Source organism: Octodon degus, unplaced genomic scaffold (genome assembly GCF_000260255.1).
Source record: "Octodon degus isolate 3935 unplaced genomic scaffold, OctDeg1.0 scaffold00089, whole genome shotgun sequence".
Lineage (NCBI taxonomy): Eukaryota > Metazoa > Chordata > Mammalia > Rodentia > Octodontidae > Octodon > Octodon degus.
The window spans coordinates 722,060-737,210 of NW_004524665.1; the positions used below are offsets into that span (position 1 = coordinate 722,060).

A 15,151-nucleotide genomic window follows, 5' to 3' on the forward strand; every position below is an offset into this window, starting at 1 on the left:
TTACTTCTGCATTAGAACTTATTATTGTCCATTATCATCACCACTACTATTTCATGAAGGCTCTGAGACTCTCGGGAATATGAGTCAGTGCCAACCAGGACAGCACCCTGCGGGATAAGATGATTCACAAAGCACAGCCCTGGAGCAATAACTCTGGAGCCAAGTCCCATCGACCCTTAGAAGTCCTTCTCCTGATCCACAGTGGCAAATCCATTCTAATCATGCAAGTCCTGCCAGCCTGCAAGAACATGTTTCCCCAAGCCCCTGCCTCCCAAGGTCTATGTCTTTTCCTGCTATTTGCATTACATTTATCACACACTGCTCTGTGGTTGGGGTCTTCAGACTCCAAGCCTGTCCTCTTTCATGTAAACTGCATGGTCTATTTGAAAGTGCTGGATGCAGATTCCCACCAAGAAGCTGAAGCTAAGACCAAAGATGCTAGAAAGAAGGCCCAGGTATTAGCCCATGTATTAGCAAGGGGATTTGTATTTTATTTTTTTTTATTTTATTGAAAACAAATACCAATGAGATAGTTTCATAACCAATTAATAGGACAGTTTCAATAACTAATACATTGCATATCATTGTCTGCATAGTGGTTATTCATAGTACAAGGATATCATGTCTGCATCTTGTGCTATACAAGGGGCTTTGGATACACACAAGGCTTCAGCAACCTTTGTCACTCATTTGCTCAGTCCCCTACTCCTACTTGGCTGTGCGCTGCATCACACGCAGCATCTGCTTGGATTCCTCTCTCCATGACCCCATCTTCCAGGAGGTCTACAGTGAATATTAATTCAGTAAGTGTTTACTAACAAGGTGAGACAGCCTCTGAATCCACAGTGCTAGGAGGAGGAGACAGGTGTGGTCAGCTATTGTTGCTGCCGCAAAATCCAGCATAGTTTCTGATTCTCAAAACAGTTCCAATAAGAGCCGTAATGCCATGCACCGGGTCGTGTGGGTAAATCACTCCACTGCAGCAGCAGCGGCGGAGAACACACAAAGCCCCAGCTGCCTGAAACATGAATAGCCTGGCAAGGCAGTCCTGCCAGGACCCACTGCGAATACAGATCAGAGCGAAGTGAGAATCGGAGCCGCGCGGGGTCTGGGCCGTGCTGCACGGCGCCCCTTTCCTTCCCTTCTTCCTGCCTTTTTCTCTCTCCAAATCCAAAGTTATGCAAGCACAACTTGAGACGCTTTAGGATGAAAAGGACAAATTCTGTGTGGAGATGGGGAGTCCCCAACTCTGGCCCCGCAGCTGGGCCCGGGCTACATTGTGCTCATTATTCTTGGGACACGTGAGTCTGAGACCGAGTCCCCTCTGCAGCTGGCCTCTTGGAAGCTGAGTGACTCACTAGCAAGACCCAGACAGCGAACACTGGACTTTTTACTCCAAAACGATGGGGGAAAGAAGGCGGAGGGTGAGGACTGTACACAGAAATTTCAAGGTTCTAACATCTAATCTTTAAAAAAGAAAACCACAAGAATGTGACTTAAAACATAAAGGCTATATTGCCCTTGAAAATTACAGCACACAACTCAGGCACCTGCGCTGTTAGACAGTAAAGGCGTGAACCTGCTAGTGTACATTTTGATGAACTGCAAGGAGTATGTGTGTTTTCTTCCATCAGACAGAAAGATAATTCTGGAAAAGACCTCAAAGGAGGTTGGCTTGGATACCCAGCTCCAGGTTATGCTTATCTATGCCTGGGATCTTCTCTTCCTGATTTCTAGGGATGGAGCAGTAATAACTTCACAGCCCAGTGGGATGGTTTTATTTCACCTGGAATACAGAAGCTCGTCTCTGCGTCCCCCACGGGCTCGTCCCCATGCCCTCCCCTCTCTGGCGTGCTCTCCTGAATTCTCCTCTGATTTGTCTCTTACAAGTGAAAAAAATGAACACAACCTAAGACAGTGTGCGGAAAAAAGTGGTGCATGAATCCTGAATGCTATACTCTTTTCCAAAAAATGATAGTTTTTATTCTGCAGGTAAACATTTCTCTCTCCTCAGACACATGCACGTGTGCACACACACACACACACTTTTTATGTGTAGATTGAATCTGTAATTATTTTTATTCCGTAACAATGTTTTAATTTCCTTCCCATTCTAAACATTCTTTGTACACTTCATCAAATTAAAATCTCTCCCCTTATATTTGTCTTTACTAACTTCCTCTTGTACTCAGCATCTTCTGTGAAAGGATCAGAATTCAAAATGATATTACTAAATCTTCTAAGAGATGCACAGAGAACTGTATCAAATGCAGTTAGTATTTGTTTAATTTCTTTCTTTTTTTGTTTGGTGGTACTGGGGATTGAACTCGGGACCTTGCACTTGCCAGGCAAGCACTTATTCTACTGAGCTATCTCCCCAGCCCTACTATTCAATTTCTTCATGCCGTTCATTCACCAAGAGCACTAAATACAATAGACCTAAGGCCAGCCTGTGCATTCATTCACTGTCGAAGCCGCTGGCAACCACTCTTGGGAAGCAGACTTACCAGCTTACCAGCATTACCACTGAAAACAGCACTTTTATTTAATGGAGTCCTATATGCTTACCTGTTCATCACAAAGAGAACTGCTGGCCAAGGATGAGAGAGCTGCCGGCCAAGGACAAGAGAGCTGCCAGCCAGGGGTTCCGCCACCCACCACTTTCTCAGAGGCGCAGGTTCACTGGCCCGGTCCTTTCCATTCCAGACATACCAAGAACATCCCCTGGCCAGCACCCCTGCTCTTCCTATCAGAAAACTGCTTCACAAGCTGACATCTTCCTCCCACTTCTCAGTGAGCTGTTACATTCCATCAAGGCCCCGAGTGTCCTCCTCACTCTGTTCCCAGTGCCTGGCAGACAGTGACTGTCCAGGGAATGTGTGGAACAGACGGGGGTGCATGAGGTTCTTTGCATTCCCCTCACCAGGCCTGCTGTCTCCTCAACCCTCACCACAGCTGTGCAAGAACTGCTGCCCGCAAAATAAGAAATAGGGACAGGAGTGGATCTCCACCATGGAGAAGAAATCCATGTATGCATGTGTATTTTCCTTGCCCCTTGCTCAGTAAATTGCTGACAACAAAATATGCAGACAATGTCTTTCCTTACTTATCTCTGAGCAGAGTTCTGTACTGACCTACTCAGGCAGAAACAGCGGCATAAAGACTTAACAAAATGATACATTTTGTGTCAGAGATTGGTTTCCATGTCTGTGTTCACATAAATGAAAAATGTTTCTGTGGATTCTGAGGCACCAATATCAGTATAAGTATCCAGAGCTGAAGCAAGGCAAAAAATACAAAATCACCCCCAAGGACTGAAAAAACACAACTGTTGGAAAATCGGGGGATTTTTTGCTTCTCAGTTTTCTCATTCTTTAAAATATGTTTCATTCAGATTACTCATATAAAGGGATGCATGATCGGAAGGAAGCCCAGAGTTCCACAAAACTATGGGAAATACAGAAAGAAAATCATTTTATTCACGCATTCTAAAATCTATGTTGCTAACATGAGCCCTGAAATTATGAAAAGTGTTTATTATTAAAAAAATAAATAAAACTGGATATGAAGCCATACTCCCACCCTCAGATGAGCTTATTCTGGTAGCCGTCTTCTATCTAGAGCAGACTATCCCCGCCGCCCGCCTGTGCTGGAGCCTGTCTCACCCAGGCCCGGGCGGCCGAGCACGCATACCTTGCAGCCACTGTGAGTCCTGCTCTTCATCAGTGGGGCGGTGGTGCACAGCTCGATGGCCTCCGGCTCGTGGAAGATGACAGCTGGGAGGGGCTCCTTTTTCAGTGTGAGGACATTCAGTTTAGACTTCAGCATGGTCTGAAAGTGCTAGAAAGCATAAAAATAAGCCAAATGTAGTCAAATTGTTGGCATTTGTGAAGAGCGCAAATTGTACATCAAACTTAGTGGCAGAATCTTTGTCTCATTTACTCTGTTTCAGTCTATGTGGCCAAGAGATGTGTATTAAATGGAGGAGGCCAAACCCTACCAGAACTGTGGGAGACAGCTGATTCCTAGGCAAGGCCATGAAAACATGGATGAACAGGGGAGGCACCTTGTCCATGACCTTCCATTTGAGCAGCTTTTCTAAGGTGTCATAAAGATGAATCCATGGAGAGTAATCCACGCAGATTTAACTACACCAAAGATCATCAGAAGAGAATGGCTAGAAGCTATTTTAGAGAAAATCCAGTTATCATAGAAGATGAAAATATGAAAAAGTACATGAGACTTATATTCTCTGCCTGCCCTAGCTCTTTCATGCTCCAGCTGTAGAAGCTTAGAAAATTCACTACTTTCCACTGGGCCGTTTTTATCTGTAGTCTCCAGTCAGAGCTCTAGGAAAATATAATTTCTATATGCAACTCTTCTGCCACTAGTCTTGAAATATGCCCTGAATCTGGTCATATTCAATCACTACTTTCCACACCACCCTATGCAAGGCTGTGTCTTTCCTTGGTCTTGTTTAACAGCACACAAACTGGCCCAATCAATTTCACACTTGTCCCTGTGCACAATGTGCTATGCAGAAGACAGGGAAGGGATCTTCTACCTCCAATCACAGCACACAATGCCTTTGCCCCAATATCTTCCTATTTCCTTTAAAAAAAAAAAAAGATCCCAAGTCCTTAGCTTCACATTTGAGGCGATGCATAATCCGGGACCTGTGTCCTCCCTGAGGCTGACTTCATTTGCCCTCCTTACCCTCTCATCTGTCAGCCTCATCACAGTGACCTCCTTATCTTCTGAGACTAAGCCAAAGACACATGAGCCTTGGGCCCTCTGAACATGAAGACCACAATCAAACACCAGCTCATTATTTCATATCACTATTACCTAAAGCAACACACACACACACACACACACACACACACACACACTCCTACCTGCTTTCTTGGGCATATAATCACTACAATCACACACAAACCTATGCTAAGGAGAACCCCACACTCAGAAAGGCCTCCAGCTTAGTTCAGTGTTTTTGGTTTAAAGCCGCCACCATCTTAAAATTCTTCCCCACTTTGTCTGTGAACTTGTGTTTTGCAGAACAAGTCCAGCGGGACTGTGCAGCACACTTAAGAGCAGGGCAGAACCTGTTCATGAGATGAGCCTCCCCCACCTTTGCCAGTCACTTGTATCTGTGGTGGTGCAGAGTTCTCATGGCCCCATGACAGCTAGGAATTTGGTGAGATCCAAAGTGAGCCCACAGTAAGTATGTTACGTCTATGACGAAGGAGGAGGAGGAGGAGGGGCAGCCCAAGAGGCTGCCCTTTGGAACCGCATGGCTCTTTGAATTCAGAGAGAAGTCATTTGAGGTCTAAGGGACATGAGTGATGGAAGAATCCTTAGTTGTCCTTTCTTTTTTATTATTTTTTTAAAAAATAATTTTATTGAGAAACAAATAGCAATGAGACAGTTTCAAAACCAATTACTAGCAAAGTTTCAATAATTAATATATTGCATATTGTTGTCTTAGTGGTTACTCATTGTACAAGATGCAGACATGATATCCTGTCCACAGACACTATTAGAAAAAAATCTCTCTATTCATTGAATTAAGAGAATGCAGCTGCATATCTATCCTATTTTGAATATACAGATACAAAACGGTCGTTCATTTGTATCCCCCTTTTTTGTTTAGTTTTGTCAGAGATGGGTATTCCATTGTCATTTAAATATTGTTGGCACCTGAATTTAGCAAAATATTCCAATGTAGTCCATTAGTACATAATAGTAGTGGGTTTTCCATAAGACTGGCAATGTCAGAAGTTGTTGAGAAAACAGAAATTATCCCATGCATATTATCTGACCACAGTGCAATGAAACTGGAAATAAATGACAAATGAAACCAGAAAAACCCCACAAATACATGGAAATTAAAATTTTTAATGAGAGTACAAGATAGTATTATAACAGAAAAAAATAAAAGTGATACATAATTTCTCTTAACAAAATAACACGAATTTCACAGTATTTGTTGTAATGCACAGTGTTGTCTTCCAACCGGTTATTCATATTACCAGATATAGGCATGCAGAATTGGAAGAAGAAAGAAAAAAAGCAGAAATATATAAGAAATTAAGAAGAGAAAAAGAAAAAATTGAAAACAGGAAACAAAGCAAATTAAGCATTATCTGCTCCTTTTCATAGATCAGCAGAAATGCATAGTACAGTTGTCCAAACCATCCTGCTTACATACATAGATAAATCTCTTTCCCCCACTACCTCTCCTGTCCTTCTCCTCAACTCAGTAGCTTCCCTTTTCAATGAGTTCATTCCTTTATCCCAGTGTCTACTGTACCCTTCAGATTCCATTTTCTCTTTCAGGTTCTCACACTAAGGAGACAATACGGTGTTTGCACATGCAGGTCTGATTTATTTCACTTCCAAGTATAGCACTGTCCTTTCTTAGGCACATTGCTTTCTCTACTTTATCTTCTCAATTAAGCAACCACACACACACACAGAAAAGAATGCTGTGGAAGGAAAGGGGATGGCGGCAGCCACAGGGCCCGCCTCTTTCAGCCCTTTCTCCCTAAGATGTTAGAGAAGTGCAGGCAAGCTGGAATGTTTGTGTATCAAAAAGTGCAATGAGCACACCAAGCTAGTTGTGTGCAGCCTTTTCACTGGTGTGATAAAACTAAACGCAGGCTGAGCTCGCAAACACCAACTGCGCAGTTTCAGTTACTGCACCCTCACCTTGGCGTTGAAAGCATGCAGAGAATACTCATGCTAGTCATCTAAATTTTTAATTTTTTTCTTTACTTAGGGCAGCACAGAATAACAAATAATAATCACAGTAAGACACTGAGACTTTTGCAGAGATTGATAAAAAAGGGAAAGTCATCTTAGAACAATAAAGAGGCAATATTTTTCTTGTATCTTTCAATAGGAGACAATGAATTTTCATTTTTCAAGGCGCTTTGAAAGCTGGGTGGGCAGCTCTGGGCCCACACACACTCATCACTCGCTGGTCCTTTCCCCACTTCATTACTTCCCTTGCTCAATCACCACCACTGCAAAGTTATAGAGTTGTTTTGTTTATGCTGGTGCTTCCCATGAATGTATAAGTGCCATAGAAGCTGAAGCTGTTTTATTCAGTGAAATACCCCACCGGCCTGAAACAGAGCCCAGCACACCACAGAGGTCTGAGAAGTGTTTGTGGAAGGTAATAAAAGTAATACAATAAAAGTACAATGTTAACCACAAATTTAAAAATAATGATCTTTAGGTCAAGGTGCATAGACTCTTTCTCCCAACTACCTCTTCCAGCGGGTCTTTCTGGACCTGCTATGGCTGACACAACAGGGGACTATACAAAGTGAGTAACAACACGCATACACAAGCACATTCATCTAAGTGTAAACTGCCAGGAGCAGCCCTTTCAAAAGTCTATACAATTCAATGCAAAGTTGCAGAGATTTGAGAATTTATAGTGGGACAACTTTTTTTTTTCACAAGTCCTTGAAATGAGGACCAGAATTCCAACTAGTCATTCAGATGGCCAATTCTGTACATCAACTTGGACTAAGTTATGCAACCAAACACTAAGCCAGGAGTTGCCATGAAGCTCTTCTGCAAATGTATGAAAGCCCAAGGATCTAAAGAGGTGAGCCCAGGCTTTCTCCAGAAGAGGACACTGCTGTCGGGAGGCCAGAGCCTCCCTGTGTCTGAGAGTCCCAGAACACTGCTTTAAAAGTTCAATTTAGATTAACTGAACCAGCTCCTAGAGTTGCAGAAGCCAATACCTATAATAAATTTACCATTATGTATCCCCTCGTTCTGTTCTCTGGTTGAAACTTGATAGATACAACAACCTTTTAGGAAGTTGCCAGTTCTAATACATTCTATGGGGGGAGATTCAACTTTACATTTCATCTAGTATTGGCTTGGTGGGTGGTGAGACAGAGCAGGAGGGGAGAGGAAAAGAAAGAGGGGAGGAGGAGGAGAGAAGATTGTGGAAGACAGGGAGGAGAAAGGATTAAGAGAGAGAGAGACAGAGAGATAGAGACAGAGAGAGACAGAGACACAGAGAAAGAGAGAGAGACAAAGACACAGAAAGACAGAGGCAGAGACAGAGAGAGCATGACTCCACATTAATCCAGAAGTTTTGATCTTTAGGGTATGGAGCTGCAAAGTGGTGCGAGAAGTCTCAGAGGAGTGGTGTAGATCACTGAGCCTGAGCACTTGAGTTGTTCTTCCTGGTAGGAAAAAAAAAAAAAAAAAAAAAACACAGGGCCAATAGATGAAGAGGAAAAAGGGAAGAGCAACCCAGAAAATGTGATAGCAAGTGGGGCACATTTCCAATACTCCGTTCCACCATCTTTCTGAGGCCACCTCCACCATGCTACTGGGAGGCTCTATCACCAGAAACTACAGATCCTCTCAGTGTGACCTCTACTCGAAGACGACACTAACACCAAGCTCCTTCACAGGTAGATGGGAAAGCTGCACTGCTGGGAAGCTCTGTGAGTGTCTCACTGCCCCCGCCATTGCTAGAGGACAAAATCCCACACCTTCTGACTCAATGACAAGCACACTGAGAGACTGGGTTACACACCAGTCCCTGCACTGCTTGGCTGAGGAGTGAAGAACAAATAGGCAAGTAACTGGACAGAGTCAGAAAAGCCTTACTGCTGACCAAACAGACTCTTCTAAAAGATCAACATCTAGGATTGTTTGACTAGAGTGCTGAGATGCTGCTGGCCTTCTGGCCCTTCAAATTCTTCTGGTAGACTTCACATAAGACCAGTAAAGCTGAGCGATGGACAGACACAGCCTGGACATTGCTGAATCTTTGGATCCAGCCGTGCCTGAATTGCACTCACTCGGGAACACACCTAGAACATCAACCAGTGGTGTCGGATCCTTGCAACTAGAACAATCTAGTGATACAAATCACTTCCCAAGAAAAATCATCCATAAAAATAAAATGGTGCCATTAAGAAAACTTGTAAGAAGGCACCATTGATTTTAAACTGCAGGCATATGCATTTTGCTTAGCAACATGCATGGCTTCAGCAAATGTGAATGTTGCATTTCTCTGAGAAGATTAAGCCTTGGCCATAAAGCACCCACTAATATTCTAAAGTACATAGGTAGTACACTTCTCAGGCCATCCATGTCTAAAAGTCCTTAGTGCTTCTGGTGAAATGACATAGGGCACCTGAAATCCCTCCCAAACTGGGTGGCAAGAGCTCTCACTAGTTACAAAGACCCGGATGTCATACTCAGGTTTGTCAGAGCTGCACAACTTTGTGCATTCTGGGCCTCTGTTTCCTTCCATCTGTCCACTTTACAGATCCGTGTGATGCCATGTGAGTGTGACATCTTTGTGCAAGCAGGTGCAGTAACAATCGTGCAACTTAGAACAAAATCCAGGAACATGTAAAAAGGCAATAAAAGATGAACCAAATAGAAGAGCTTGGAAAATCTACAGTTCTCACATAAAGATGAACAGAGTTCCATAAAGAAAATGTGTTGTTCATTCTTCAAGGGAAGTGAAAAACATTGTAGAAAATTAGGGCACTGCCCTGGACAAATTAAACAAAGCTCAGCTTTCTGCATTTAGTGCTTTATGTGTGATCCCAAAATAGATCCTCTAAATCAAACCCCATTATGTGGCTGGGGTAATCACCATGCCCTGTATAATTTTACAGTTGGCTCTGCTTCCTGCTCCTATTCAGACATTAATCTCTAGCAGTTTAGCAGGCAGGGATTTACATATTTTACCAATTCAAATTGAGTGTATCCCACCTTTGTATTGATTCTGTATCCCAAATATAAAGCATCTTTGGAAGGCAAATCCCACTTCCTCTTTTATAAGATAAGGGGAACACTGGCTTCACTCACAGTAGAAGGCAGGCATTAAGATTTTAATCTTTGGTCTGTGCTTGCATTTTGAAGGCTGACTATAATGGTCAGTTGTAACTTGCGAATTACTGATTCAGTAATGCCCTAATCAAGCTTCAGAAATATTGCAAATGTTCCTCAGAAGAGAGCCCCAAGGAATGAGTTAGTGAATCAAATTAATGGAAAATTTCAGTACCCCAAACAAATGTTAATTTGTACAAGTGCACAAAAATCAGTAGGGCTTTGACATTCCATTCATAATCACATTTCATCTTATTACTTTGGGGGGGTATGTAAATTACTGAAACTCACTTGTGTTTTTCTTATATTCTAAGCCATTTATTCTAAATAATCTATATTTAGGCCCCATATATGAGAAAAGAAACAATGGATACACTCTTATGTGATCTTTAGTAAGGTATTTTGCTTATCTTTTTTAGTGTAGATTCTTATATTTGTGTTAGCATTTACAAAAAATAAAAATAAAACACATAAAAGTAAAAAAATTAAACAGCAAATAACTATATGAGAAAATAAAATAAAATTTACTTAATCAAATTTAACTTTTACTTAAACATTTTAAAGCAAAAGATTTTGCTTGTTTGCTTTTGCCCTCTTTGAGAGTAAAACAAGGTTGGATAATCTCTCAGAATCAAGGGAGTATACACAAAATTGAAGCATTTGATTTTAAGAATTAAGTTTTTAAAGGAGCTTATCAAACCAGTATTTCAACAAAAACCAGATCTACATGAATTCAGCATTTATCTCCTTTCTGCAAATCATTCTATTTAACCATTTTGTTCAAAATGTTCAGGCTCCATTTTAAAAACCAAGATCTAAGTTTTCATAAATTTAGAAGGCTGTTGATATCTGTTGAAGAGTTGGTTATTATTAAGCTAACTGAAAATATTCATGTTCACACACCCAGATTTACTCATGTGGTCTTCATAATTGAATCAGTTTTTCTCAACATCACAGATTTTTTTAACAGATAATGTGGAAGATGCACAACAAAACCCTTATTTCCCATCAGAAGCCATGCAAAAAACCCCAAAGCATACAAAAGTCTTACTGGCTCACAGCAGTGTGTGTGTGTGTGTGTGTGTGTGTGTGTGTGTGTACACAGGCATGTGTGTGTAATGCAAATACATTATATATAGATATATATAGATATATATTTTTCCCTATTCACAGAGGCTATACCTAAAATGCCCAGTAGAATCCCAAAACTACAAATAATATTGCACTCTGTATATATTGTTTTTCCTACACACATATTTCTATGAAAAATGTAATTTATTAATTACATATAGCAAGAGATCATTAGTAATAACTAATAAGAAATCAGAACAATTATAACAATAGTGTAATAAAGCTAGGTGAATGTGATCTCGCCCTTCGGTCCACCAGAGCTGCAAGCATCAAAACTGTAGCACTTGGGAGCACCACCTACAAGGCAGGAGCGTTGAGTGCGTCAACAGTTGCGCTGACGACCAAGATGGCTACCAAGTAAGGGACTAAAAGGCAGGTAGCATTTTCAAGGCACATACCGAGGACAGAGGCAGGATTCATGCTTGGGTGGGACAGAACGGAGTGGCACAGGCATTCACGCTGCTCAGAACAGAGCACAGTCTAAGACTGATGAGTTGTTTATTTTCTGGAGTTTTTCCATTTAATAATTTTTACTGCTGTTGGCTATGGATAACTGAAGCTGTGTAAAACAGGCACACAGGATAAGGGATGACATTTAGTGTGCATACTACTGTACACGTGTGTAACAGAAATCAATAAAGGTGCTGCATTCTTAGTTTCTGTTCAGCTTTTAGGCTATTTCTCTACACGTAAGCAGCTGTTTTTCAGTCTTTCTAATTGTGAACAGTTAAGTAATATATTACTAAATATGGATTGCCTGCTACCAGCCCAAAGGTGTACACAGATATCAGGTCTCCTTTACCTATTCACTGAACTCAGTTTTTTGAAACTAGGAGTTAATTGGTAGGATTCTTTCCCTGACTAACTATATATGCTGATAACTGTGAACTAAGCAACTGCACTGAAGACAGCAATGTGTAATGGTAGGGTCATGCTTGGAATGCCTGTCATTCTGGTCTTCTAAATATGTACTGCTTGTCATGTCATACCAATTACTGTCATACTGTCTCTCAAGTAAATATTTGTTTAAAAAAGAGGTATTAAATGAAAACAAGAGACAAGAAAAAAATATCATAAGACTGTCCTGCTACAATACTGTACATGGTTAAATTTCTAAATTTCTGTGCAAAAATGTGTAATTGTTTATTCCGATTTTTTCCTTTTTAAATCTTTTTTCTTCATATACTATAGTGAGTTTAAAGTTTAACAGATCAATACTTGATGGAAAATACCTGTTCCATGTTATGTCTAAGATGTTTGATATTCAGACAGATAGTGAGGTAAAGCTCAACGGCCTATGTTACAGGGTAATAATATCAAGCTTCTCTTCTGGAGGGTTAACAACTTAAGTTTGCAGATCAAAAATTAGAGAAAAAGAAGGGCTGCAAGGACAGCCAACATTTTGGCCCTAGCCTTTCAAGGTCAGTGAAGACTCAGGACATAAGCAAACGTGTACTGTAACATCCTATAACTTATTTGTGTCCCAAATTTTCTGATCAAGGAGGTCATAGGGCCACAGAGGAAAGTGATCAATGATGTAGAGTGTGCCTAAGGAGAGTCACATGGAGAGAAAACATCCTCTCAGGCTTCCACAGTGAGATAAACATAATTAAAGTGCACCTTTTGACTACTCTTGAGAATTCAGAAGATCCGCAATAGGTACTTGCATTCCTCAGGGCAACAATTAGCTCCTGCTGGTTGCAGCTGCCCCTTCTGGACCAGGGAAGCTGGCCAACATCTCCCCTTTCCCCCAAAGCAAGCTCTCACTTCTATAATAACTACCAGTGGGGTTTGAATAGTCATCTTATGTCTTCCCAAATTCACTGCTATCCATCATTTGGTTGACCATTATGGATACTTGAATTTGCAGTTCCTGATAGGAAATGACAAATGCTAGCAGCACAGAACAAAAATTTCACATACTCATTAAAAAAAATTAAAGTACAACTGAATTAAATCATATCCCTATTTAAATTAAGGAAATTTGACCAAGACAGTGTGAGGGGGTGGATGACAGAAGTAATATTACAAGTAGCCTGACAAGCATGTCATTCCAATCAATGAATAAGCACTTATGAATCTCCTCTTCCCTAAGAAATGTATTCGCACTTGGCCCTGATGTCAGTAGTTCTCTACCTTTACTTTCAACCCAAATGAATTCACAGAAAGCAATGATTCCCACTCTGTATAGTGAAGCAATGGGAGCAAAAGCTATGAGGCAGGAGATGGTGAGGCGCTGGACACCAGGCAATGAAGATCAGGAGCCCCTAAGAGATACGAAAGGAGCCATGCAATGCCTAGCTGACTGCCTTGAAAATGTTTGCAGAAACAGTGCAAAGAGGAGAAATACAGGCAAAACCCTGAGCTATGAGGACAGAGATGAAAAGCAGGAGAGACAAAGTTGAGACTTGCAGAGAGAGCATTCTGTAACCCTTCAGAGGATCTTGTAAGTGCCCAGCTGAGTACTAATCAGTATAGGCATGAAAAGAAACTACCCGAGGCTGGAAAACAACCACTGGAAAAGGTTAAAGATTAGACTTGCAGTGTTTATACAGGGTCAGTTAACACTGCCTATCATACCTGGCAGCTTTGAGACACTTAGGAGGTATAGGGCATTGGGTAGAGTATGCAACAAGATCAAGTCCAGTAGCCAGGAATTGTTAGGACTAGCCTAAGTGCTGTTCAGGTCCATCTCCAATTTTTTTAAAGGAAGATTCAGAAAGATCCAAATATGTCAGGCACATAGACACATACTTGAAAACCCAGCTACTCAGGAGGTTGAGGCAGGATGATCGCAAGTTCAAGGCCAGCCTGGACAATTTAGTAAGACTGTATCAAAATTAAAATTTAAAAAATGGAGTGTATCATCGTATAGTGCTTGCTTATGAACAACACCCTGGGGTCAAAGGCCAGCACTGTAGGAGAATAAAAAACTGTTTTCAAGTAACCAGTGGAGTGCAATAATAACAACAAAATGTTAAGAAATAGCCACCACTCAGAAGGTAAAATTCAAAGTGTCTGGAATCCAATAAATCACTGGATATGCACAAATGCAAGAAAACAAAACTTACAAGGAGACGGGTCACAGCATCGACAAAGATGACATATTGCAGTGAGCAGAAAATGACATCAATAGCATTTTCCTTATATTTAATATTGCCCTGGATACTTTAGCCAATGGCAGAGCAAGCAAAGGCAAACAATAAAAGCCTCATATTGGAAAGGTAACAGTATCTTTACCCACAATATTACCATCTAATACTCATATGTATATGGAACATAATATTTAAAAAACACTTGAATTTAAGTGGGTGCATTTAGCAAGGCTGAATAACAGAACACAACTCATTTTTCTGAAACCTAGCAAAGAAAGTTCTATGCCCATTAAAGATTTGTACACAAGTATTCATAGCAGCTCTGGTTTTAATATTCCCAACCTAGAAAACAACCTGAATTTTCCTCATCAGGTGGAGAAATAAACTATGGTAGAGCCATGGTAATGGAATACTTTGCAATAAAATAAAAGGAAATAAACTTTTGATGCACACTAGAACAGAGATGAATCATCAAATAATTACCCTGAGAACATAAATAAAAGAAGAACATACTATCTGATCCCATTTTTATAATTTTAGGAGATATAAATAAATGTCTAGTGACTGGAAGTGCATCAGCCTGGAAAGAAGAAAGCCTCATGCAGGATGCAAACTCAAAGGGGATAGTTTGATGATCCCACATAAATATCCAAACCTATCCAACAAGTAGATGGGTCACTGAATCAACACAGATGTCATACTGTATGCTTTGAGTATGGATAGTTTGTTGTACATATACCTCATCAAAATTACTTTTCAGAGGAAAGAAATAGTTTAATGTGGTCTTAAGTCCAACCAAACTGCTTCGCCCAGTGCTCTGTGCTACAGGAAAAAAATACCACCTCGAGTTTACTAAAGAATGAGTACAGATCTCCAACCTGATTCTAAGAGATTCTAAAACAAAGTTGTGACTACCCAAGATTTTAACCTCTCATGCTGACTTTAAGATTTTAACTCTAGGGCTGGTGAGATGGCTCAGTGGTCTAAAGCACCTACTTAGAACAAGCTTAGCAAAGCACAGGGACCACGGTTCAATCCCC

At 40.9% G+C, this 15,151-nt stretch overlaps 1 protein-coding gene across 8 annotated transcripts in view; it reads right to left on the minus strand.

The window, feature by feature from the left end:
* Positions 1-15,151, minus strand: part of Pid1 (phosphotyrosine interaction domain containing 1) — a 250,941-nt gene that overhangs the window by 131,788 nt on the left and 104,002 nt on the right. For 7 of the 8 annotated variants that reach the window (XM_023722265.1, XM_023722259.1, XM_023722264.1 and 4 more), the window contains one exon: positions 3,694-3,840. In XM_023722265.1, the coding sequence (XP_023578033.1) occupies positions 3,694-3,828 (135 nt within the window). In that variant the 5' untranslated portion in view covers positions 3,829-3,840. Of the gene's footprint in view, positions 1-3,693; positions 3,841-4,000; positions 4,022-15,151 lie in introns of those variants that run through there. The other variant, XM_004637299.2, reaches the window with a different exon arrangement.